The 25,205-nt window shown below is 45.3% G+C and overlaps 1 protein-coding gene across 1 annotated transcript in view; it reads right to left on the bottom strand.

Annotated features, from left to right (window-relative positions):
* The window catches only part of LOC8037246 (glutamate-gated chloride channel), a 228,367-nt gene that overhangs the window by 7,845 nt on the left and 195,317 nt on the right, over nucleotides 1-25,205 (bottom strand). Inside the window, exons 6-7 of the mRNA XM_040504603.1 lie at nucleotides 20,520-20,654; nucleotides 16,422-16,801 (exon numbers count right to left, since the gene is read on the bottom strand). Coding sequence (XP_040360537.1) covers nucleotides 16,422-16,801; nucleotides 20,520-20,654 — 515 coding nt within the window. The remainder of the gene's footprint in view (nucleotides 1-16,421; nucleotides 16,802-20,519; nucleotides 20,655-25,205) is intronic.

The following is a 25,205-nucleotide window of genomic DNA, read 5'->3' as shown; positions in this document are numbered from 1 at the left end:
TTCGGCGGTCAGCTTCGTATGAGCAGATATTTTTCGACCTGGATAACAGCGTTCTAACAACTGATGCCTTGTGACAGGCTGGGTGATTGGAATCGAAATGGAAATCATCCACCGCATTGACCCTCATCAAGCCCGAGGTCGCCGACACCTGCAACTTTAAGTAAGTACTTCAGAAGGGTTTGGATTTGGGCTAGTTAGTTGAACATGTTTAGGGGTTAAAAGTGCTAAAAACGACGGACGAGTAGGAAAGACACACACGTAAGTACACAGTCCCGTCCTACCCCACGCAGCAGCGTTCTCTACATAATGCGTATAACCTTGGCGCTGGAAGGTGTACTGGCAAAAGAAGGAACCGAAGTTGCACACAAGCCGATTTCCACACTTGGAAGACTCATGCCCCGTCCAAAGGACCACCGGCCTTGGGAGAAAGCACAACGCGTTATTTATAAAATTATATATATATATATGGCATTTTTCGTCATCGTACGGCAGCCTCCGAAGTGGACGTCATCGCAAATATGATGATGTTTGAACCGTACTTGATCGAATGATTCAATGTCTTACGAAACCCCCGAAAGCCCGAAAGGCCAAAATATACGGCGGAGCCAGGATTTGAACCCTGGGCCTCCCAATGTCTGGTTGGGTGTGCTAATCACTACACCACTCCACCCTGGTCTCATGGCGCTTCCTACCTGTCTTGTTAATTTGCAATAAGCAAAATGTATCCAATTAGAGGCCTTTGGGAAGCACACGCTGCCTCGTGGAACGCAGTACCCGCTTTCTCACATGTGGTGCAGGCTCGTTTTGCTCCAAAAAGTCTTACATTGTTTGTCGCGTCCCGTGTACATGTTCCTCTTGCCAGTGCCACTGCAACCTCATAGTTTGGGTGCTGGAACTCGCCAAGCTGCGATTCGGCAGCTTTTTTTTTCCAGCTCCTTTGTCACAAATGTATTGTGTTACAAAATAAATTGATTTCATTTGATTCGATGATTAATTACGCTAGGCTTTGTTAATTGAACTAGCTTTAGAGGTCCTTGTATAACTGCACAAGAGAAACGCTCCTGTATTTATACCGCATATCTTACATCCTTAAATGCATTGAAGGTTCCAACCAAAATCGTTTCGCACAACCGCAGCAAATGATCGGGCATATATTTGCACAAATATTCTTGCCACGTTGTAAGATTCGTGTTGTTCCTTCGTATTTCGCTCTGCTCTGTGAACAGATATTGATAATTAATATCCAGACTTTTCGTAAAATAAAAAAAAATGTTCTTATAAATAAATCTCCATGAGATTGCTAAAAACACGTAGCCTCAACTCAAACTTAGTGCGTTGTGTCTATAAAACTTGTAAACATCAATACGTCCTAATGTTGTCCCTTACCGCCACTAGTGCTGAAAGACATGTCAATGATATGTTCACAGAAGAAAATGTGAACACATACCGTAGTATCTTCCCCCAAACGTCTGTATCAGCAGTGTCATTGCTTAAATATAATATTTGAATAATTGACTCGAATGCTTATTCGATTGCCAATGAACGGTCGCAGCTCTCCATTGTTAAACCAAAAAAGAAGATGCCAAATTTAGGCAGTCACCTAAAATTAAAGAGATGTCGTAAAAAGCTCTCTTGTAATTGCAAGCGCACATTTGAGTCACAAAACCAAGTGAGAAACCTTGGTCGATGCCCAATCGCTTTCAAACAAAAATAAAAAAACAAAACAAACGATAGTGTAGATTACACGAAAGTAGCAGGCATCATACGTTCTGCAGCAACGATAACTTATGCTTGCAACATGCTTTGTTGACACGCGGAATTGCAAAAAAATACATATAGATGTATTTTTTTTACAATTTATAATGCAATTATATATATATATATATATATATATATCACAAGGCGGTTTCAACTCACTCTCAGTCTCGTCGCCAAAAACACGAGACAGTAAAATACAGTACAATTGGGTATAAATGTTCGAAAGTAAAATTCACGGACGAGCGAAGCGTCTGACATTTTATCGATCTCCATAGCTTGATATTTGTTCAGAAACCTAAACGCATAGATTGTAAAGAATAACTAGAAAGGTCTGGTGTCTGATCGGCACCTTTTTCGAAGCTCTTAATTCAACTAATGTGGCGATGCAGGCGAGTTGGTTATGCATGTTGAAAGTAGTGAAAGCGCACAATAAAGACGAATACGAAGACGGAGAGGCAAACAGGACGAGCGCTGACTATCAACTGAATTTTTTATTGGAAAAAAATAGAAACAGCAAAATAAAACCAGGAAAAGCCACAAAATACTACAAGTGTGACTAGTCATCAATGACTCGGCCACCACACGTGTCAATAAAGTCCACTTCCTTTTTGTGAAGGAAAAGTGAGGGTTGACTGATACACTTATCAGGACATTCCTTCTTTATCATATAAGCCTCCAGTACCTCCCTCGCCACCCTTTCTTTACCTCTCCCAACGGCAAACAGGACGAGCAGCGCTCGTCCTGTTTGCCACTCCGTCTTCGTATTCGTCTTTATTGTGCGCTTTCACTACTTTCAACTCTTAATTCAAACATTTGCCAAAACGAATGTGGGGAAGCTTCCGAAGGAATCAATTTGCAGCTTGATAAGAAACGTCTCACGAAACCGTGACATCAGACTGCCTCGGTGAAAGCTCGAGTGAGTGATTATCTGTACTACTAAGATGGATGTGATACAAATCATTGCCTTCCGGAAGGCTTCAGAAGGAGAAATGGTGGGTCAAGCACGAGGCACGCCGCTAGCGTGTCAGTTGCGGCAATGATGAAATATGTTAGACTTGCGCCAACCAGAGCTCTCATGAGGATAACCTCAACACGGTCTATGCCCACTCATATATCTATGGTATGCCGCCTCATAAGGTCAAACACCAAGCCAAAACTAGGAATAATGGTGTATGCGAAAGGGGCGGAAACTAATGAGTATTAACCGAATAAATCAACATGACTCTGGATGTTTCTTTATAGTTAAGGAAATAGGCTCCGATATTTATTTGCTGTATTCAACTATCTGCCGTGCACATATATATATATTTTTTTTTTGTATTTGCGGACTTTGCTGACAAACTATAAGGAACATAAAAATATCAATGATTTACCCGCGAAAATGGTTAGCCTCTTCGTTATTTTTTTTTTATCACATAAACTATTTTACTCAACTTACTAATAAAGTAGGTGATGTAAAATAGTGTATGTGATTGCAAAACATAAAGAAGAGGATAACTATTGTTGCAAGTAAACAATGGTGTTTTTGTGTTCTATATCATTTGTCGTTTTCTCAAAGGTTTATTACATCTAAGAAAACGAAACATGTAGTAAAACATCCAGGCAAAATATTTTCCGACAGGTTTATCCTTTTAACGTCAGTGCTTCTAGTATGTATTATTTACGCGTTTTTAACAATTTTAAATTTACGCGTGATTATTACTGATATGTTGCGTTTGTTGCGCGTCTTCTAGTTGATATACAATTTCGATATAAGCTGTACACACTGAATACCACAACAGACTTCTGAGGTCCGATGGGGCCTGACCGCCCGTGTTAGAAAATGTAAACATAGATTGTCACGGTTAGGTGAGTGCCAGAAAAGCTGAAAATATCGTTTTTGTCAAATGGGCGCCATACTGCGAAAGGTACTCTGTATTGCACTCTTTTTAGATTGAGATTGACAATACTTTAAATAAGGCTTTGTAATTTCAAACGAGTATCACATTTAAGACACGACCGATCGAAAACGAAACGTAATACACTTTAGAGTGTGGCTCGTTTTTGGCAGCTCTCCTTTTCATCCAATAGCGCATCGGTAATCGTTGACGGCGTGTCCCTGCACACTCGTGGCTCCCGTTCTGGTGGCCTCATGTCGTCTCCGGAAGCTCCCTATATACCTCGGTGTACTTGTGACACACACATCACCGCGCTCGTCTTTCGCGTGTTATAATCCTAGTCATGCAGTCTCACCGCTCATCCAACATACAATAGACAATGTATGCGCTGCAGGAACGATTACGAAAACGTTCGGGGCACGCCTCAAGCCCATTGGGAAGCATGCTAGCTTTACGCATGTGCATGTTCTGAGCATGACTGTACACCGTTTCGGTAGAACCCATGGGGTAAGTCAGTCATTGTGCAAGAAAGAAACACACCTCACGCACTCTCTGGAGGCTATATTTTGTAAGATGTATTAGAAGTGTAACCGCAACAGATATTACCAATAAAATACTCGCTGAAGACAGCTAAGACTGCTTACGTGTAGGAATTCGAAAGAATTCCTACACGCAGCGCACTCGTACAAAGCAGTGCGCAACGTCTTGCTTTTGCACACGGCGCTCTGGCGGTGACATGACGCTCCCCCAATACTCAGGGGAGGCGAACCCCGCAGGCATCACGACGGGTTCCGTGACAAAGCATCTGCGTTGCTGTGCTTTTCTTTGCGTGTTATTTCTGAGGCGCGTCAGCTTTGACATTGAAGCGCCTTGCCGGCTACCGCGACAGCGCATCTGTGTGGCTGCGCATTGCTTTGTGCTTTATTTGTGAGGCGAGTGCCTGATGGCGTAGTTTCAAAGCCATCTTTCGGGGACAACGTCGACGGCCTTCCGCGTAATGGGCCAAATAAAGCTTTCGGAAAAAATAGTCAGAGTGCCGGCGAGCTGGTGTAAGTTGAACATGATTGTAAACCTGAGACTGGGGCAGAAAAGAGAACACAACAGAAGGTAGTAAAAGAGGAGGCAACGCAGACGTTGCCTCCTCTTTTACTACCTTCTGTTGTGTTCTCTTTACTGCAACCAGTCTCAGGTTTACAATAATGTTCAAAGCTTCCGGCCTTGAAAAAAAAAAAAAAAAAAAGCTTGTTAGCAATACATCCCCGAAATCCCAAAATAAATAAGGTGCCCCCCCCCCAACCTGATGTCCACGGTGGCACGGTGTAACCAATCAGGCAGCATCGAAAGCGAGCCCTCTGGGTGTTTTTTATGATACTGTAGGTGTTATATCATCGCTTGACCAGTCATAAACAGAAATGGCCTTGTGGTGATACTGACCCTGCGGCGACTATCGCAGCTTAAACGTGGCCACAGTGCCGGACCACTACCCTATCCCCAACATTCAGGACTTCACTACCAACCGGAACGGATTAATTATAGTCCCGAAACTCGACCTACAGAAAATGTACCATCAGATCCCTGTCGCTTCCGAAGATATATAAAAAAACGGAATCGTCACAACGTGTGAACTTGTCGAGTTTACACGGATACATTACGGTTTGCGAGATGCCGCGCAAAGCTTCCAACTCTTCATCGACGTCATTCTGCGCGGACTGCCTTTCGTGTTCGCCTACGTCGATGATGTTCTTTTCGCGAGGAACAGCTACGCCACGTGCACCTGGTTTTAGAGCGTTTCGCTGAACATGGCCTGATCGTCAACCCAGAAAAATATGCGTTTCGCGTTCCTGCCACGGCTTATAGGGAGTTTTCGTAGATTGTATTTGCGGTCGCGCAACGCCCTCCGCAACCCGCTGTGATACCCGGAACTTTACAGCCAAGGCAATCCGCGCGCAAACGCAGTAGCGATTTCTTCGTTTCGTAGGGCTTAGCGTTTGGGGAACGCGGCCTACGAAAACTCGCTATTGACTTCAGCATTTGACATTACCTGATCGGTTCCATTACCTCGCAGCGTCGGCTGTATCTGGACTTGCCCTGAGACAATGAACGAAGCCGATAAAAAAGTAAATAAAATTAAATCTAATTAAAAAAAAACGATTGACCGTACTTTATGATTGTTTTTTTTTATTACACACGATTTGTATCGAGCTTAGAAGGAGACAGGAAAGCTCCAGCTATTCCATGCGCTTTTGTCAACTACGCCTGGTCTTATTACCAAGTAACGTATGTCATATGGGCGATCGTAACTTCTGCCTCGGCTGTCTGACCGTATCTTTAGACTGAACCTTGTCTTTCCACGCTATACTTTTCTGACTTCACGTTCTTGAGAACGCGGTCTTCACGGTAATCCCAGAGTGCAATGGGAACTGAGCTACATAAAACAATTTTCCCCGCCATTGGGTTCAAATCGGAATTGCGGTTCTAATCCAAGAAAAAAATGCCATTACATTTATTTAATAATTTGGGACTCCAAAAGTTGCTTTTATCTCCGCAAGAAGAAAAGCACCGAAGTCGACCTTCTCTTTTAAGAAACCTTGATGTTAGCCACAGCTAGAACTTTATAATCTTTGTCCAGTTGAAGACGAGATTAACGCATATTTGTAAACAACGTAGATTACGTATGTTATTGTTTATGACTTTGATGCGGGGGAATTACTTCCATTACACTTTCACTTGTACATAAAACATTTTCTTCCAAAATCCGTTCCTAGCCTAAATATTGTTTGCTACGCCTAGGCAAACAAAAAACATTTGGCAGGAAAAAAATATCAGGGTATTCAATATATTATTAAGGGTGTTCCTCAAAAGGCTGGTAAAATGATTCACTCGAAAAGTATAAATCACAGCAAAAGGGGGTAATGAAAGATTGATCTTCGTCGAAGCTCCTCTTTCGGAATTTTTTAACTTTTGGTATTGCTGTTTGCTTCATTACTCTTCAGTTCGTACGCTTTTATGTAGTCTTTTAAAGGCAATGCTTCAGTTAGAATATTTTCGAACGTATTTCTTAACCACTTAATCAGCACACTTTACAAAAATATAACACACGGCTAGTATTTTACAGCGTCGCAGAAAAACGATCAAGTTGAACGACATTTTAGGTTTTTGTTCCTTACACGAAGGCGCTTCTGAGACAGCGGCCCTGCTCTTCATGGCCGCAGCATTCAACCACCGCCTTGGACTCCCTCGCGGGTGAATAAAGAAATGAAACTATGCGCACTTCGGAGTCAAATGTTAAAATAAGCTTTAGTTTTTGCGCCCACCCACATCATGCAAAGAATACGTCAAACAAACGGGTTAACTCCGCGCTTTGGACACTGGGAGTGTGACCACTGGAGCAAAGGTGGGCTTCGATAGAAAAACGAATCTTGGACACGCGTCCAAATTGAGTATTTTGTGGAAATGATCTTAGACGATGCACGCGCTTGGTATATTGCTACTGTGATTTTATCTAATAGTTTTTTTGGCGATGCCCTGTAAATGTATTACTGAAACTATATGCCTGGATTTACTAAGTGTTTATTGCACGAACATTTTTATAAAGCTAGTCATACCAAAAGACTGTAATTGCGCAGGCGAGCTCGTCGTAGCGAATCATGTCGTCTAACACCTGAGAGTCTTGAGTGCAAGCTGATGGTAGTTAATCAAGTTTAAATCATTCCATCAACTAAAATATTTTTTTTCTGCTCTGTCCACTTAAACGACATGCTTAGTTATACCAAACGTTATTAGTTATTTTAGCAGGTCTTTATGCCTAATGAAAGCCATATAAGCCATTTTTTTGCGATGCGCTCTTTTCAAAGGACCAATCTTTTAACATTCTTATAAACACGGTGTATGAAATGTGCACATCAATTTCAACTCAATTAAATACTAAGAAATTAGTCAGACGTTTCATTGTCTAATTAAGGCAAAATATCATAAAGACAAGTACAAACGGGGTGCTGAAACGTAATTTTGTTTGTTGAAAAAGGGAACAATATATTTTTATAAAGAAACGTTTAGTTTCGACCTCCTTACTTAAAAAAAAATCTTAGGCATCTACGAAACCCGCCAGTGACGTCGATCCCCTCATTCTCCGGAGGCGTGCGGCAGCGCTGTCTGTTGTCCGTTTACTTTAGGTTTGACATCATGTATTGAGGTGGGATTGTGTCCCACCTAAGTACATTTCGGACTACACGTTTTTTTCAATATTGTCACGGGTGGCAATTGTTAAGCCCACAAATGACAAAAGGAAACCAAACGTTTAAAGAGGGGAACTTCTGTATAAAGGAAAATAGAAATAGGCTAGCGCCACAGGCGTCAATGGCGGCGTAACAGCAGGATCGAGCGTTGGGGCGAGACTCCCTCGGTCTCGCAACGTGGATACCCTTATGAACACGCGCGGGCCTATTACCTATAGGCGTAGAATATCCGGCACTTGGAACATTCGCACCCTGAACAAAATACAGTGTCCTTAAATTTACAAAAACGCAACATGTACAGAAACAAAATGATGCATCCGCGGCTAGGCATCGAACCTCGGCCCTATGAATGGGAGCCAAGCACGATAAACCTTCAACCACTGAGAGTTCTTTTTTTTTTTAAAATAACGGCGCAACTATGGAGTTACACGAAAACACAAGTCACCACTAGTGACAAAAACTTTCACACATTGACACAATCATAACAGAAAAAACATTCACACCGCGTTGCCTGAGTGGCTTGCCTGATGTGATTCTGTTACTATCTGTGATCGTTTTTGTGGCAAGTGTGCATTCTGGCAAGTGTCCTGCAGTATTCGAGGTTACCCGCCGTCACACCGCCATGGCATCCTTGGACGATTATTTCTCGAAGGCTGGAAGGGATAAACAACAGCCACGCACTGTTGCTGTCGTCAACGTTCTCCTTGTACAGCACCTCTTTTCGAATGGCAAAGGTAGGCTGGATTTGTCAGCATGCACGTGGAAACGTAATCCCTTGTCCCTGTAGGAGTTCGAAGAGTGTTCGCAGTTCAGGGTCGTCTTGTTTTAGTGGTGTTATGCTGCTGACATCCAGAGCGCCGAGGAAACAAAGCAGCCGCACCAATTTGCACTTCCTCTCGTGCATTCCCAAAACCTACACAGGCTGGAACCACCTCCCCGCCTCCATCGCTTCAATCACCGACAGCGACCGTTTCAAAAGCGCCATTTGCAACCATTTTTTGTAATCTCCCTGCTGTGTTTATGTTCATGTTGTATTTTTTTTTTTTTTGCTTCACCACTCCTCTCTGTAATGCTTCGGCCTTGAGAGTAAATAAATGAAATGAAATTAAATGAAATCGTCGTCGTCTTCGGTGCAGGCTGCATCGGCCCCGACAGGGGCCATTGACAGGATATCGGCGTCAATGTGTTCCTGGTCGGACTTGTACCCACGGTCATGTCGAACTCCTTCAGTCTTAGGCTACACCGGGCGAGGCGTCCGGAGGGGACCTTTCAATTTCCGAACAAGCATAGCGAGTGGTGGTATGTAGCCAGGGGCAAAGGACTTCCATAAAAATGCAGGAGGAAATTCGTTATGTCGAGACGAGAACCAAGACCTCCTTTGCAGTCGGTGAGTAGTTTTTCTCCGCGTTAGACAGCGTACGACTTAGGTAGAGAATGCCTCCCTTAGTGCCCTCCTGCCTTTGGACTAGTACCGCGCCAAGTCCGGAGTTACTGGTGTGCGTGTGGATCTCTGCTTCTGCGAACTGGTCGAAATGGCCAAGAATCGGGAGCGTCTGGAGTCTTCATTTGAGCTCATCAAATAACCGCTGGTGTTCTCCAGTCCAAGCAACATTTACGGCGTCCTTCGTGTGGTACGCCAGCTGTGCAGACAGCTTCTCGAATACCCGAACAATTCACCTGTAGTAGTCACAGAGTCCGAGAAATCTTCTCACGCTTTTATTCAGATGTCGGCGTAAATGTAGCTTCAGTGCGGGTCTTCTCGGCGTCAGGGAGAATACCCTGCTGATCTCGACGTGGTCAAGGAGGTTTAGTTCACCATAGGTGAACCGACTCTTTGTTAGCTTGAGTGACAGGCCGGCGGTCTTAATAGATTGAAGCACGCTCGAATTCCTCTCAGGTGGTCGTCGAAGTCCAGTGAAAATACTACGACATCGTCCAGGTAGACGAGGCAGCTCTGCCATTTTAGACCTGCCGGCACGGTGTCCGTAACACCCTTGAAGGTGTCTGGTTCGGTACGAAGTCCTATGGCATCACTATAAATTTGTACAGTCCGACTGGAGTAACGAACACAGTTTTCTTGTGGTCGCGTTCCTGGACTTCAGTTTGCCAGTAGCCACTCGTCAGGTCTATCGACGAGAAATATCGCAACTGGCGCAGCCGGTCTAACATATCGTCGATGCGGGTATTGGATAGACCAGGGATGGGCAGTATTTCAAATACAAGTGTTTGAAATGCGTATTTCAAAGACTTTGTGCATTTTGGCATTTGTATTTAATTACAAATTGGGTAATGTACTTGACGTGTGTATTTAGATACTAAAACGAGGGTATTTCAAATACAATTGTAATTAAATACAATTTTGTGGCCGAAAACACATCACTCAAATTATTGTCACGACTCAATTTGCTCATCGTAAGGCGTGTCCAGAAAAGGAAGAAAACTACGTTTTACACCGAATGCAGTGTCTCTCAATCAAGCACAAGCCTTTAGCGACTTTGTGATTACGGTGCTAGTCCAGGACAAGAATAGCGACGAAATCGACGTTCACAGGCAGACTGGCTAAGTAAGTGCCTGTGACAACTTGTGATGCTTTCCAGCCTGATATCCATCCATACTTTTGCCTGGAACATACTAAAGGCGCGGGTTGTACAGAACTTCGTAACTGGTGCGAGTTGCAAGAATACAAAATTCTCTAGTTAGTGCTGCGCGTCTTGGTCGTCTCGGTTCTTTGTTGGTCTATACCAAAATATAATCGACAAAAAAGCTGCTTGCAGCTCTGTACTTTTTTCACCTATTACGACCAAGCTGATTACATTTTTTTGTGATTATATTTCTATTACGTTACGAGAGCCTCGCACACTAACTGCCGAGTGTGCGATGCAAAATTAAAATGTGATGCCCAGAAACCCGTTGCAGGCGCGCTGAATGTATTTGGAAAAGTATTTGGACGGAGACCAAATACATTTGGTTGTATTTGTATCTTGTACTTAAATGCTTTTTTGAAAATGTAATTAGATTTGTAATTAAATACATTTTTGACGAAGTATTTTGTATTTGTATTTCAATACATATTTGCATGTATTTTGCCCATCCCTGGGATAGACGTTCTTCTTAGTCACAACTTTCAGAAGACGCTAGTTCAGGCATACCCTCAGGGCTCCGCTTGTTTCATTTCAAAGGACGACTGAGGACGCCTACGGATTTCTTGAAAGTCGCATGATGCTGTCGTCCAGCATTTACTAGACTTGATATTGAATCACCACCATTTTCTTCAAGGAGACTCGGTACGGTTAGGGGCGCACAGAGAGCGCGTCGTCCTCATTAACGATGGGGTGCATCGATACCGTTGTTAGTCGCACCCTTGATTTTGTGTTAAAACACTTGCCCAATTCGATCAGTTTGTCAAGCTGCCGTCCTCGTCCAGTAGCTAGAAGCTTCAGTTCAATGTCAGGCTCCAAGTGCGGTGTTTTCTCGTGCTGCGATGGAGTCGGCTCTTCCCAGAGTTCAACGCTTCCGGCGGAGATTCGAAGTTCGTCGATATGAAACAAGGTGATACCTTTCGTCAAGTGTTGCCACTCTTGCCGCATATTTGTAATCAGGACCATGGCCCACGCTTCTTGAAGTTTTGATACTCCTCGAATGACACCGATTCGTCTTTCTAGAAGCAACTCGAACCTTCGCTCATGCAGAACTTCGCTACACTAAGCTTCATCGGTCCCGACTGGTATGAAAACACTCGACAGTTTGCTGTACGTTTACGTGGTTAAATGGACTCAGACCGCCAATGACGTCGCTTTAGGATCATCCGGTGGTGGGACAGGGTTTCCTAGCCTCTGACGGTTGGGTCTAAGATCGATTAGTTCGCTGTACTCGCATAGAAAGCCCATTCTGAGGATAATGTTCCTCGCATCGTCTTCCAGATTACCGAACTCAGTGGGGCAGGTCTCACAATGGGTCTCAGTTCGCTTTCAGCCCATACCAGTCGGAATCATTGGGGGCCTCCGTCAATTCGTATTTGCGGGCCATCACACAGCGTCCGTCGTCACTTTTCGAAGACGGCGTGAAAGCCTCCCACTCAAGACGGAGTAGTCTGCTCCGGTGTCCACGAGTACCGACGCGTCGTGGCCGTTGATGATCACGTTGCGTTTGTTGGACGCCATTGCAGAAGCGTCGCTTCGATGCATGGCGTCGGTCGAGCAAGATGTCTCCAGCGTTTTAGAGCGCAGCTCTTAGGGGCCCGTTCCCGGCTTGAGCGGCGTCGCCGTCGCCGTCGCCGTCGCCGTCGCCGTCGCCGTCGGCGTCGCCGTCGGCGTAACCAAGGTCATCCCAAGGTCACGTGACCCCCAAGGTCACGTGACCCCTCCAGGTCATGTGACCCCTCCCAAGGTCATCTCAAGGTCACGTGACCCACGTGATTCCCAAGGTCACGTGACCCCTCGAGGTCACGTGACCCCTCCCAAGGTCATCTCAAGGTCACGTGACCCCAAGACCCCACGTGACCCTTTGAAGGTCACGTGACCCCCAAGTCACGTGACCCCTCTGAGGTCACGTGACCCCCGAGGTCACGTGGTCTCCTCCCCAAGGTCACGTGGTCTCCTCCCCAAGGTCACGTGACCCCCAAGGTCACGTGACCCCTCCCAAGGTCATCTCAAGGTCACGTGACCCCAAGGTGACCCCCACGTGACCCCCAGGTCACGTGACCCCTCTGAGGTCACGTGACCCCCCGAGGTCACGTGACCCCCCTCCCCGAAGTCACGTGACACCCCCCCCCCCCGAGGTCACGTGACCGCCCCCCCCGGAGCATATTAAAGAATGAGGGGAGGAGGAGGGGTCTACCCTCCCCTCAGTACCCTTCACTCCTCCTCCTCAAGAGCTGCGCTCCAATTCGGCGTTACAGGGATTTGTAAACGGCTTTCACTTTTTTTAAGGTTCTTTACGTTCTCGGTCTACGACAACGTCACCTTCAGGGGTTGCCGCGTTTTCTTTTTTCGGCGCGACAAAGGCGACAGGCAATCATGACGGAGTCTGTGCATCGCCGAAGCTCGGCGCCGTGGTGACGGCTACCGGGACCTTCAGCAAGGTCCACGCGGGAGAGACTGAGGTGGTCGGATGTATTCTTTGATCTCCCGTAATAGCTCACTGTAAAATAAACGTGTGTCGTTCGGGCGGAAGCTGCGAAGCCCTATTTGCCGATACAAGCAACGGCGGTAGATATGATCGTATTCCCGGCAGTGGTGTCACGAAGGGCGTCGAACGGCCGTCCTCCACACATCGGTTTTCCTGGGAAAAGGTCGCTCCGCGCTTGTCTCTGCGGAAGTCGAGGATCCGCGGCATCGGAGTGTCTCGTCGGGGTGGCGCTTTGCCTTGGCGGTTAGCTTGCGGTGGTTGTGGGGCCACGCCGGCGTTGCTCGACATTGGTTCCTCCGGCGTCGTCGTCCTCAAGTTGACTTACGTTGGACCGCCCGTTGGACTTCCTCGCGCACGACCTCGGCGATGGCGTGTGTCTATGGACGACTAGCGGCAGGCAGCAACCTTCGGGGTTCCTCCCAAACGACGTCCCAGATAGTTTCGCGGATGTCCGAGTTGACAGGGGCAATTTAGCGGCTAAGCAGGGTGGATTAAGCGATGCCTGGATGTCTTTGGTAGTGGGAACCTCGCGCTTGGTGGGAGCGCTCGATATTTTTTGCCTTAGTTTAGACGGTTGTCTGCGGGTTGCGCACGAGGCCTCAAATATTTCGTTCCTCATTCCGCGCAAAGAGGACCCGCAGCGCCTTATCTTCTGTGGCTTGTAAGTTGGCACGGCAGCTCAGGCGTTGGGACCTCACTTCGCATTCGAAAAGGGTCCTCGGCCCTCTTCCGTGTGTTCAGTAGTGAACGTCCTCACCAAGTCGCACCTGCAGAGATTGCACGATGTTAACTTTTGCTCGTGGTTCTCAAACCGACGTTTAGTGGTTCCCTTTAATGCAAAGTCGTTGTGTCGCGCCGCTCGGTCGTACTCTTTGGTCCATTCTTCATTCTCCTCTTTAATCTCGCCTTGAAACGATGCCACTGCACAATGAGCAAAGGGCAGGTAAACGACGTAACGCCGAGCTGGTGGCTGATGCGACGCGGTCCCCGCCGTCGGCATCTTCGTCTTCCTTGGCTGCTCTGACAGATGACCGAACTCCGCAGGCTGGCCTTGGTTGCGGCGGCTGACTAGGGTCTCGGGTTCGTTGACGATGATCAACTTTTTCAGACTTGAAAAAGAACGAGCATGGCAACTCTTCTGAAGGGTACGTTTTACGTGCATGGAACGCGGTACCACGCACCTCCAACAAATAGCACAAATGACAATTGACGAGTCAAATAATTATAGAAGGAAACAAAACGTTTTATCGGACGAACTTGTTCCAAAAACCAACTAAACGAAGGCTAGCGTCGCAGGCGTCTTTAGAGGCGTAATAGCTGGATAGAGCGCTAGAGGATAGAGGGTGCCACAAAAGAAAATTTACAGGTTTTTTTTAACCGTAAAAATAAACTAGGCATCGCCGAACGGTCATTCTCCATCCAAAGGTAGCGCTACAGGTCACAACCAGATGCCAAAGTTTCCGCCCCAAAAGTTATGAGTGATTTTCTGAAAATGTCAATGAAAAAATGAAACCCATTTTCTCCCGTTTTCGGTTTCTGGTGCCATAGAGCCCCATGTATTTGAAAACTCCGTCGGGCGCCATATTCCCATAAAACTTTTCAGAAAATCACTTATAACCTTTCAATAAGGAGTCGGATCGGGCTGAACCTTTGACATCTGGTTGTGACCTCTAACGCTACGTTTTGGCGGAGAATGAGCGTTCGGCGATGCCTAGTTTATTTTCGCGGTGAAAAAAAACCTGTAAATTTTCTTTTGCGGCAGCCTGTACTTGCGTGTGCTTCTGGAACACTCGGCGTAGAACGCTCGGCGCGTAGAAAATTTTGAATTCGAACAAGCAGCAGGGTTCTCGAATTTATCAAAACGCGACATTTGCAGAAACACAACAGATATTGCATTAGCGCCCAGGAAGAACCTCGGTCTCTTGAGTGAGATGAAAGCACCATAACCATGCGGCCGCGGGTGCGATTGTTCGGAGAGGTGTGTGGTGATATTTCCCGCTCGGTTAAACCGCATTGAGATGGATCATAAGAACTGCAAAGATATTATGGCTTCTAAAATTAAAATAAAACACTGTTTAATTAGCTTTCTCTTCAACGCACTTCAGTACTTTTATAATGTCTGTCATTGACACCCACTTAGCTTTAAGGCTTATGTACCTTAATGCAAGTTTCCTTTCTTACTTATTCTAGACCCACTCTGTGCAGTTAAATGCGATTTAACAAAAGGTATTACTAGAGGTTGCGTAAAATCACGGTGAAACTGGGCCATATAACGTGCCCACGTAAACTATAGCGGCGTCCCGCTATCCTTCTGAACGTAGCAGTACGTCAACGTGCTACATTGAGTGGTACGTCATCCAGCAAAAAATAGAGCAACGTCAAGCTGTTAAGATGTATTCTTGATTTATCAAAACAACGTCTGCTCTCTATGTAATTGCATACCCAATTATAAATTTCATCTTACATCACATCGTGTTTCATTTTGAGACTAATGGGAAAATATGGATGTAGTACCTTATCAGTCAACTTAAATGTTGTCGCAGTTAGGGGCTCCGAACTGATATTGGTAAAGCGGGAGTCAGATGCTACGAGCTAGAAAACGAAATGTATCTCGGACCAGCGTGTCCTCGCCACCATGCAATTCCTTTCCAGTATTAAAACAAAACAAATGTTCTCAATATAGTCAAAGTTCCAGCATCATCAAAGGGGAATAAAATTCTACAACATTGGACGATAAATTACACAAATGACTGGTGCTCTTTTGCATTTAAATAAAGGACATTTGACATTCACCCTTTTAAAACAATGCGCCCGGAAAGTTAGAGAGAGGAGAGGACGAAAGCGCGCGGGGACTTCAGGACGCCGATCTCTGATTTGAAACATTAAAAAGTAGACCTAAAGCTGGCACCATTGTCGATGCTGCACTCGTCGAACGCGTTTGAACGCAAGAGACCAACGCCAGATACCTGCGTTCTCCGACTTAATGAGTTTGACGAGTGCAGTTGAGAAATAGGCTGTTTTTGTCTTGACTGCACTCGTTAAACGCGTTCCAATGCAAAAGTTAAACGCAGGACGCCGGCGGTCCGCATTCTACCGCTTTCAATGAGTGCAGTGGAGAGAAAGGCCAGCTAAAGTTAGGCACACCCACTCATCATTTGAATCAGAGCTCGGCGTTCCGAGGTCTACGCGCGGTCTCGTCTCCTCGTCTCCCTTACTTTCTCGGCGCATACGTTGGACGCATTGTTTCCATTGCAGATAATGAGCGGCAGAGTGAATGCCTTTACGCATTAAGCTGCCTACTTTAACGTCAATTAAATATGGATTTCAAAGCCAAAATAGAGACAAATAGACATCTTCTTAGTTCCGTTCTGGTCTGACTGCTTATAACACGTCTCGCGCAGAGAGACCTGTCCTTGATACTCACCACGACGAGCACGAGGTCTTGGGATGCCTCGACGTCACCAAGGGTGACCGGCACGATGAGTTTCTTCCTGGCTAGGTAGGAGACGAACGTGAACTCCAGGACGGCGGCGAACACGAACATGGTGCACGTCCCCATCCAGACGTCCAGCGCCTTGACGTAAGAGACTGGCGCCAAGTTCGCCTGGTGGTCGGAGCTCTCCGATGAGATGGTCAACAGGGTGGTCACCCCGAGCGTGATGCGCGCCGGAATGGCGTCCACGTCTAGCCAGAAGGACACCCACGAGACGACCACAATGAGGGTGGATGGCAGATACGACTGCACCAGGTGGTGGCCGATGGACCGCTTCAGGTTCAGCTCGGCCCGCAAGCAACTGTACTCGCCTGCAGCGTTTGATATTAAAAACCATCATCGATTCATTAAATTTTTGTTGAACGCTTTAAGGTGCAAGACAACATTTTTCACCTCCGTGTGTTGGCCACGTAGCAACAAAATAGGACTCCCCGAAAAAGACGACAACAATAGTGCAATGCTAAGGACGCGAGCAAAGCTTCACTTTGAGTTAGAAATATTACCGAAACAAGCTTGTACCTAGAAATATCGCCGATGGAAATCAAATTTGCTATAGAATCACCCACATGAATCTCTTGACAGAAGCATTGATTTAAAATTACTTTTATAGGGGCGTGGGGTGGCATTCTTTTACATACGTTTGCTGTCCACGCACGGAAAAATTTTATTTTCTAATGTTTTTTCTGAGACGAACAGGGGTATTGAAAGTTCATAAAACAAGTAATGTTTAGATATTTGCGTTTGGGTATTAATAAGGTACTCTGGTAAATGTGCGAGCCACATTGCCACACCAATTTCTGTACAGGTGCCGCTGGTACGAATAACATTTTCTTTGTCTCGTAAACAATAAGCTCAAATAGCGAAATGCAATAGGGAATTAAGATGTACTATTTTTCACAACATTTCAAACATACTGTAGTTTATTCTCTACATAGTTAACGCATAAACTAAGATAATTATCATGACTTAAAACATGCTCCGAATGCACGCCCGAAAGCAGCTTTCCGCAGGTGTCCTGACTAGTCAGAGACGTCATGTATTCATGAAGTCTGTCAGTCCTCAGGGACGGTTTTCCCCGGCACCCATCATCATTGACATCTGTTCGTCCTCCCCAAAACTTTGCGCAGATTCTTTCATACAGCCTGCCCATTTTTGGCAAATTACGTTATTCTTGACCGGTAATACAAGGCTCTGAACCCAAGGAAAAATCTTTGGGGGGGGGGGGGGGGGGGGGGCATGCGAACGTTTGTGCGACCTTGTGATAAGTGCCTTTATCGGCAAGGCGATTACACGAAAGTGTATCCACGTCATGTATCTAAATTCGTATATAATAAATTTCATTTCATCAATATTGCACCTCTACCCATTTGTTTGCAAATTGAAAAAAAAAGGTTTTACTTCGACTATGCGGAGGCAGGATAGCACAGATGTGGGCTTCAGGAGGGCTAAGTATGGGCATATCGAACTTGAGCTGCACAGGCAATACTCTGTGAGTACCACCTGGGCAATCTGGGGGAAGTGTTAATGACGATACGGGTGAAGTGTGGGTAGACGCGATTTGGGTTTCCCATGTAATATCCTGGTGGGTCCCACGTCGGCCGTCCGAGGCCCAAGGTGCGATGATGTGGGCTTCACAACGGTGAAGAGTGGGCATGTTCTATTTGAGATGCCCATGTAAAACTTTCGTGGAACCCAGCACTGCTCAATGAAGCCAAATGCGATGATATCGGCTCCACAGCGGCTAAGCGCGTGCGTGCCTCAGTTGCGCCGACCATGCAAAACCACGTGGGTCCCAACTCGGCCCTGAGGGGGCCAAGTTGAGATGATAGGAATTCAACGGCGGTGAAGCGTGGGCATGCCCGACTTGGACTGCCCATGTAAACACTCCATGGGACTTCGGGGGACAAACGCGAAATAAGGCCTCCACGGCGGCGAAGCGTGTGCGTGCACGAGTTGGGCTACACATGCAAAATTCCGGTGGGTCCCATCTCGGCACTAGAGGGTCTACGTTTAAGAAGATGGAGGCTCAACGGGGAAAGGCGTTGGCATGCACTACTTAAACAACGTGTGTAGCTCCCAAGTCGATACTTTCTGGACATATTGAGAATATTTACTGCGCATTCTTGGTATAAAGCATAGGAGACCGGTATAATTTCGCATTAAATTTTGGAGGACTGTAACTTTAAACGTGGAAAAAGTGTACACTTGCAATACTTTATCACTAACTCACTACTCTGCGTATAGTTTTAGAAGGCCATTCTACATGGGGTTTATATTTTTACGCAGAGTGTTTAATTTGAGTGTCAATTCCAAACACGCACGTCCGAGTGTCGTATGTTTGTAGCTGCCTCAAGCTGGCCATATGTTCCTATCACCCGTCCAAATGGAGTTTTTGAAAACGCTCACACTTTTTCTTTCATTCTGTACGCTTAGAAACCCAATTTTTCCATGGCCTTGCATATGACGGTTTACTGATATATTCAGAAATGAAGTTCAGTAGTGTTTACGATTGGGCTAGTTGGTCATTCATATTAACGGAAAACAAACAGCGCAAGGACAAGGACAGAGTAGAAGGCGGTAGACACACACAGCGCTGTGTGTGTCTACCGCCTTCTACTCTGTCCTTGTCATTGCGCTGTTTGTTTTCCGTTAATATGAATGATATATTCAAATGGTAATAATATTTCCGGGAGGCACACGGGAAAAGTGAGGCAGATTTAATCGTGGATGCACTGCAATACCTCACACTGTAGAGAAAATTTTAAATTAAGTAGGGCCATTGTGGGCCAAGCAAGGGGGCAGCCCATGCGCGCTGCTCAAATAGGTCCCCTGTGGGTACCCCGGGGCAGCCGGGATGGCCTGCCAGATGGGCCCCACTTGGGCCTTATTTCCAAATCCAACATGAGGCCCTCGTGGGCTGCCCAGATGTTACCAACGTCGGCCCCCTCTCAGTGCCCACTTTGCGCTGTGTGAGCTTCAAATGTATTGAATATAATATTTAATGTAAGAGGTCTGATTATTGCTCAGTCTACTGTACGAATATTCATTACCATACATGGCTTTTAGCGAGACATGAAGCTACCTTGAGAGGTTTTTTTGTTTTTTTGTGTGTGTACTGCGCAATTTGTAAAGATCAAATGATTAAATGCTGTCATACAAAAATTAAATTACGTAACAACCATATACCTATTTTTCTGCGTAAAACAAAGAAAATATTAAATTGTATCTAACATTACTGCGGGAACGAAGAGCAGAAAAGAAACTCGGTTTTACAATTATCAGGCATGAGCAAGACTCTCTTTGTATTTTACATTGACTCTGTGACAACTGATTCCCGCATTTACCAGTTCTTAATTGTAAGAATATATTACCATATTGACTCATTGCGTCAGAGTGCTGCACTTACACAAACAGGAATACAGAAGTGTAGAACGGAAGGACCGCTACAAACTTTGTTATTAAGGTCGTCAAGTAAGGATTAGCATTAACTTAGAAACATAAATGGCTTTTTTTCTTAAAAAGAAATTTATAAACGAACACATGAATTTTTTTTGTTTTTGTTTTTTGGCGCATCAGAAAAAAATAAGATTGATGAATAAAAAAACAAAAAAAATTACTCTTCCATACTTCATTCGTTGGATAATTTTTTTTGATCGAGGAAGATTTCGGAAAAGCCAACAATTAACACTAGGCGAAAAAAAAAAGGACTGTTACTAAGACTATAAAAATACCTGCCGTTTCGCTTATAAAAATGTAAAGAAAAGTAAAATATCGTTAATGGCGCAATTGAATACAAAATATTGGGCGAAAAAAAACCTAGTGCGTTGGTAACATTGAGAAAGCGTGAGTTGAGGACGCGCAATAAATGGCGTGATATCCACTTTTGTTTGGGATAAGATAGAAACAGGCAAATTCAACTTACTTCAATTTACTTGAGTTAAACAGTTACCTGGTAACCAAAGGTCTTGGCATAAAAACAAAGCATTTTGATGTTTTATTTCTCAAACTTGTAGTCAGCGATATTCTTACCGATTTGGAAGGTTCCACTGCACTTGGTAAGGCTGATTTGTTGGAGTTCAAACTGTGCCATCTTGAGTCCGCTGTACATTGTGACAGCTTCTGCGTTCCCCCATTGCAGTTCTACCTCCTTGGTTGTCTTGGAAACTGTTTCGAGCAAGCAATAACAAAACATGTCCAAGTTAAGACAGTACTTCGATGGACAGCGTGGTTAAGATATAATATCAGTAACATATAAAGGAAGTTACCAAGAAAAGAGATCCGTGTTTTCTGGCCAAGGTAAATAAATTATGCATGAAGGAAAGCTTAACCTCCTTTAGAACGTGATGCTAGCGGTTGAGACAGAAAGCGAAAGTTTGAGAAGCTGACATTGTCCAGATCAAGAAATAGTTGAGATGAAGAACATTTCTCTACTAGCCGACGTTCACTAAGGTCTAATGCACTTTAAATAAAATACTTACATTGGACGCCTGTAGCATCTGTATTACTGAAACAAATTGTCAGCAGAAAAGAAAACAATATCCTCTTTTTTGTTGGCACGTGTTTTTCACCGATATAGATCCCACAAGCGCCCACGTGTATGCTTTAGGTTTATAATGTTAATAGGCTTATGTGGTCGTCGGTTCATAGATAAATTTCGTGTTTCTACGTTATCTTTTGATACACCTCCGGTAATCCCTCAAACATTCGCGTTCTACCCCAACCGTTACAGCCACATTCTAACGGAGTTTGAGGTTTCCGCGATCTATTATTTATTTAACTCAGCCGAAAATACAGTTCTCTTGACAATAGTAATCCCTGGAGAAAGAGGACAACGAAACAATAGAAATCTCCAAACACCGCTAAGTGAGTGGTGCGCCACCAATAAAATACGCATTGTCGTTATCGAACCAGCGACCTCTCCCTTTCCAGTGCAGCGCCCTGCCAACTGAGGTAACCAGGAGTTAGACGTTAGTAAAGAAACGGGTTTTATCAGCTGCTACCAGTCTAACACCAATAAGGGTCAAAGTCAATATAATCTTAAAATGCAGGTTGTTCACCCTAGTTGGTGCTAGACTGGTGTTAGCTGATTAAACACGTTTGCTCTATTGACGTCTAGTTAGCTTGGCTAGCTCATTTGGTGGAGAGCACCATTGGAAATGGATAGGTCACTAGTTCGATACCGGGAGCAGGCGGAGTTCTATGGTCGCGCACCAATCTCGTATCTGTGTTATGAGAGTCATGTTTTCCTTTATATTTCTTGTCCTCCTTCTCCAGTTATCATTATCGTCATTATTGACCTGCTCGCTTGCAACTTTGCAATAATTGAACTATCATTACGGTTTTCTTAACTCAGGAACTTCCCCTATATTTGGGCAGTTACATTTTTGTACTTGCATTTCTGTGTGTCCATTGATTATATTCTAATTATAAAGGTGCATCTGTAATCATTCTACCTTTATCAAGTAAGTATTGTAAATTGTTTAGTTGCTTACAGTGTGCGATCATTTGTGCTCTCTATAAAGCAAAGACAATATTTAATTTACAATAATTCTCTGTATATGCTTTGTTGTATTGCAATGTTTTGAAGTAATACCTACGGGAAACTATAGCCTCTGGTAATAAAAGTATAATAACTTTAGTACTCCTATTAAAACAAAAACATCTTTCACAGAACACTAAAACAGTGAAATACTGAATAAAAAAACAAAATCGTCCTTCTTAACATCAATCTCTCCAGGTTCAATAGCGGCCAATAATCGTCGTTAAGAAAAAGAAAAAGAATAGCGATTGCCGAATCAGAGAGAGCACTCCAGCTCGGAAACAGAGTTCGTCCATTTTCGAACCGTTTATGAAATACAAATAATAGTATAATCGCGATGTTTTGTTTATTGAACCATTATTCCCATCAATGCATCTTTTTTTGTTTTATCGATAACTAGTAGAAACAAATAACGTGTCACTAGGAATATCAGCATACTGCGGATTAGCTCGCAGCCGGCGCTACGAGCTAATTGGCTCCATGAAGTAGAGCCAAAAAAACGCAACTCCTTATCGTCTGTTATCTTCTAATTGTGAGATATAATCCCTAAGTGAATCAAAAACAGAGAATACATTGGAAACTTGCGTTCTTGTGTTTGTTCGTCTTTGTACTCTCCTAGCGAGTGCTCCGACCTGAGGTGGAACTAAACATAAAGAACCAGGGCATGAAAGCTCGCCGATATATTTAAAAGTCGTACTTCTTAATGGCGTTAGCAGCGAAAGCATACGCGAATTCCTAATTTGAAAGACAAATGTTCCAGTATAATTTCCGATTTCGAGACGACAAAGAGCAAGCTCATCCGAGTGGGAAATAATAACGCACGAGAAATAAAATAAAGGGAACTATTGCAAAAACAAACCGTTAGAACGGTTTGTAAGCGACGCTATGCGAGCGACAGGAAAAGGTAATGTTTTTTTCTGGGATTATTGTGCTTTCAGGGTTGAGTTGACTTGAAAAAATCTTTATTTGATGCCAGACGTGGCTGCTCTTGCTTTAAAACATCCTCAGTGGCAAAGAAAGATAAAAACATAAAAAATAAGAATAATAATACCTTTGACACAGCCGCCCCCGAGAGCGGCCGATGGCCGTTTCAATATGGGGCGCTGCAAAATGTCGCCAAAATCTCTAAAGCGCGACCGTGCGATGGGATTATTGAAGGGAGTTCGGAGTCACTGACGGGCCATCGGCGCAAGAGCCCCGCTGGTCCGCCGTCGGCGTAGAAAAAGCTGCAGAGCTGATTCCACAGGAGCCGCATTGTAGGCGGCGGCTTGTCTAGTGGGATCACTCAGTCCTCAAAGGTGTTAGGTTGGTCTGCCGCCGGGATGTCAGCCAAGGCCTCGAAGCGAGCCGCAGCGTGCTCGGGGCACTCCCAGATAACGTGCTGCGTCGTCGCAAGGGTGTTGCATGCTGTATAGTAGCCCTGCTGAGGGTCATCTTGATATATGCGGTTGCGCAGGGCCGGCAGCATACGGGTGTTGGTGGCGGTACGGCGGACGAGAGTATGGGCCCTGCGGCTCACTCCTGCTGGCATAGGGGGTATCAATCTGTTGTACCTGTTGAAAAGGGAGGCCGCAGTCCTTTTCAGGTTGCCGAGTATTTTCTTTCGCTCCAGCTTGGCGAGAGCGGCTCTCTCAGTGAGGTCCGGCTGACTTGTCTGGTCGCGAAGAATCGAAATGGGGCCCGCTGTAGATGGTGGGTATGACTGGCGCGGAAGGTTTGCTCAGTGCTGCACGCGCCTATTATGGGCCCATTCGCTTCCCCGAATACCCCAGTGGGCGGGTACCCAGGCGACACGAAGTTGAGTGTGGTGATTGGTATGCAAACGGGAGGCGATGCCGTAGATTTTGTGCACGCGGTCACTGGTCGACTAGGATGCGTGGCGGCACACCGAGTAGGCCACTTGCGAGTTTGTGTAGATGGTTATGTTTGTGGTTGATGCTCCTGAGTGGTTGTGTTCAGTATGAAGGGCAGCTTTACAATAGCTTCTAACTCGGCGCCCTTAATGCCCACTCTTGTGGGGAGCCGGTGGAACCACACATCAGGGTGGGTAATGTTAACCCACGCAGCCGACGTTCGGGTTGCTCCCTGGGCAGAAACGAGGCCGCTAGCAGCCTCCGTTTTGTAAATGACGTGTCGTCTTGGGTCCAGTTCAGCAACGTGCCGCTCGTCCACCCTGGCATGATATGCTGGTCACTCTGGATGGTCGGCGTCCATGCGTCGTGGTAAGGCAGCGTCAGCTGTTAAAGGGGCACTGACACATCAAAATTATATATTTTTATTATCTGAAACGATTGAAAACGATGCCAGAACATTACCCTCAAAATTTGATATTTGGGAATATAGTATTTGTGAATTAAAAAAAAAAAAAAACAATTTCCAAATGCCGAATTCAAAGTTCCCGCGCGATCCGCGCCGGTGCGTTGACGTCAAACATTGCGGAGTCCTGAGAGTTCACTTTCTTTCACGACTCCCTGCTGTTGCCATGGCGAACCCAAAGCGAGGAGGAAAGGAGCAAGCGGCGGCGGACCGGGTTCGAGCGGTGTCGGCTGCTTTCCGAGGGAGGATACAAATCCAGGAGACGGCACCACAACGGACTCCGATTTTTGGTATTTCAAAAAGAAGGGCCGTAGTGCGTTCGCAATTGCGTTAAAAAACATGTTTTACAATTGGCGTTATTAAATGTTATAGAAATGTCGCCTAGGGAGCTTCTAAATTTCATGATTCTTGACGTTAGGAAACAAAGGAAGCGAGGAGGCGAGAGGCGGGAGAATCGACCGCCAAAAATAAAAAGGCACGCGCGCGCGGAGATTTTTTTTTTTCGCGATGCGTTTTTTTTTTGCGTGTCTATGACTGCAACTTGCATCGTTTGAGACGATAAAAAATACGGCCTTTAGGCTGTCAGTGCCCCTTTAAGGTTACCTGCCTTTCCCAGGGTTGTGGCGGCAGCGGCGGATGTTTTGGTGCGGACGATGGAAGTTGCCTGATCTCTTGGAGAACGGCCTGGCCTGCCTTTGTACTTAACAACCGAGTGAGCTGTGCAGGCATGAGTTGTTCAGCTACATCCGCGAGCTTGTTGAGATTTCCATGAGCGTATAGGTCCGGTGGTCAGGTGTGCCGGGAAAGGCATGTGATAAGCCGTATCGCTTCCTTGTTAAGGTTCTCGACAATGTCGCGTT

Source organism: Ixodes scapularis, unplaced genomic scaffold (assembly GCF_016920785.2).
Source record: "Ixodes scapularis isolate PalLabHiFi unplaced genomic scaffold, ASM1692078v2 PGA_scaffold0__279_contigs__length_252992795, whole genome shotgun sequence".
Classification (NCBI taxonomy): domain Eukaryota; kingdom Metazoa; phylum Arthropoda; class Arachnida; order Ixodida; family Ixodidae; genus Ixodes; species Ixodes scapularis.
The sequence above is the reverse complement of the archived record's forward strand: the minus strand, read 5'-3'. Positions and strand labels throughout refer to the sequence as shown.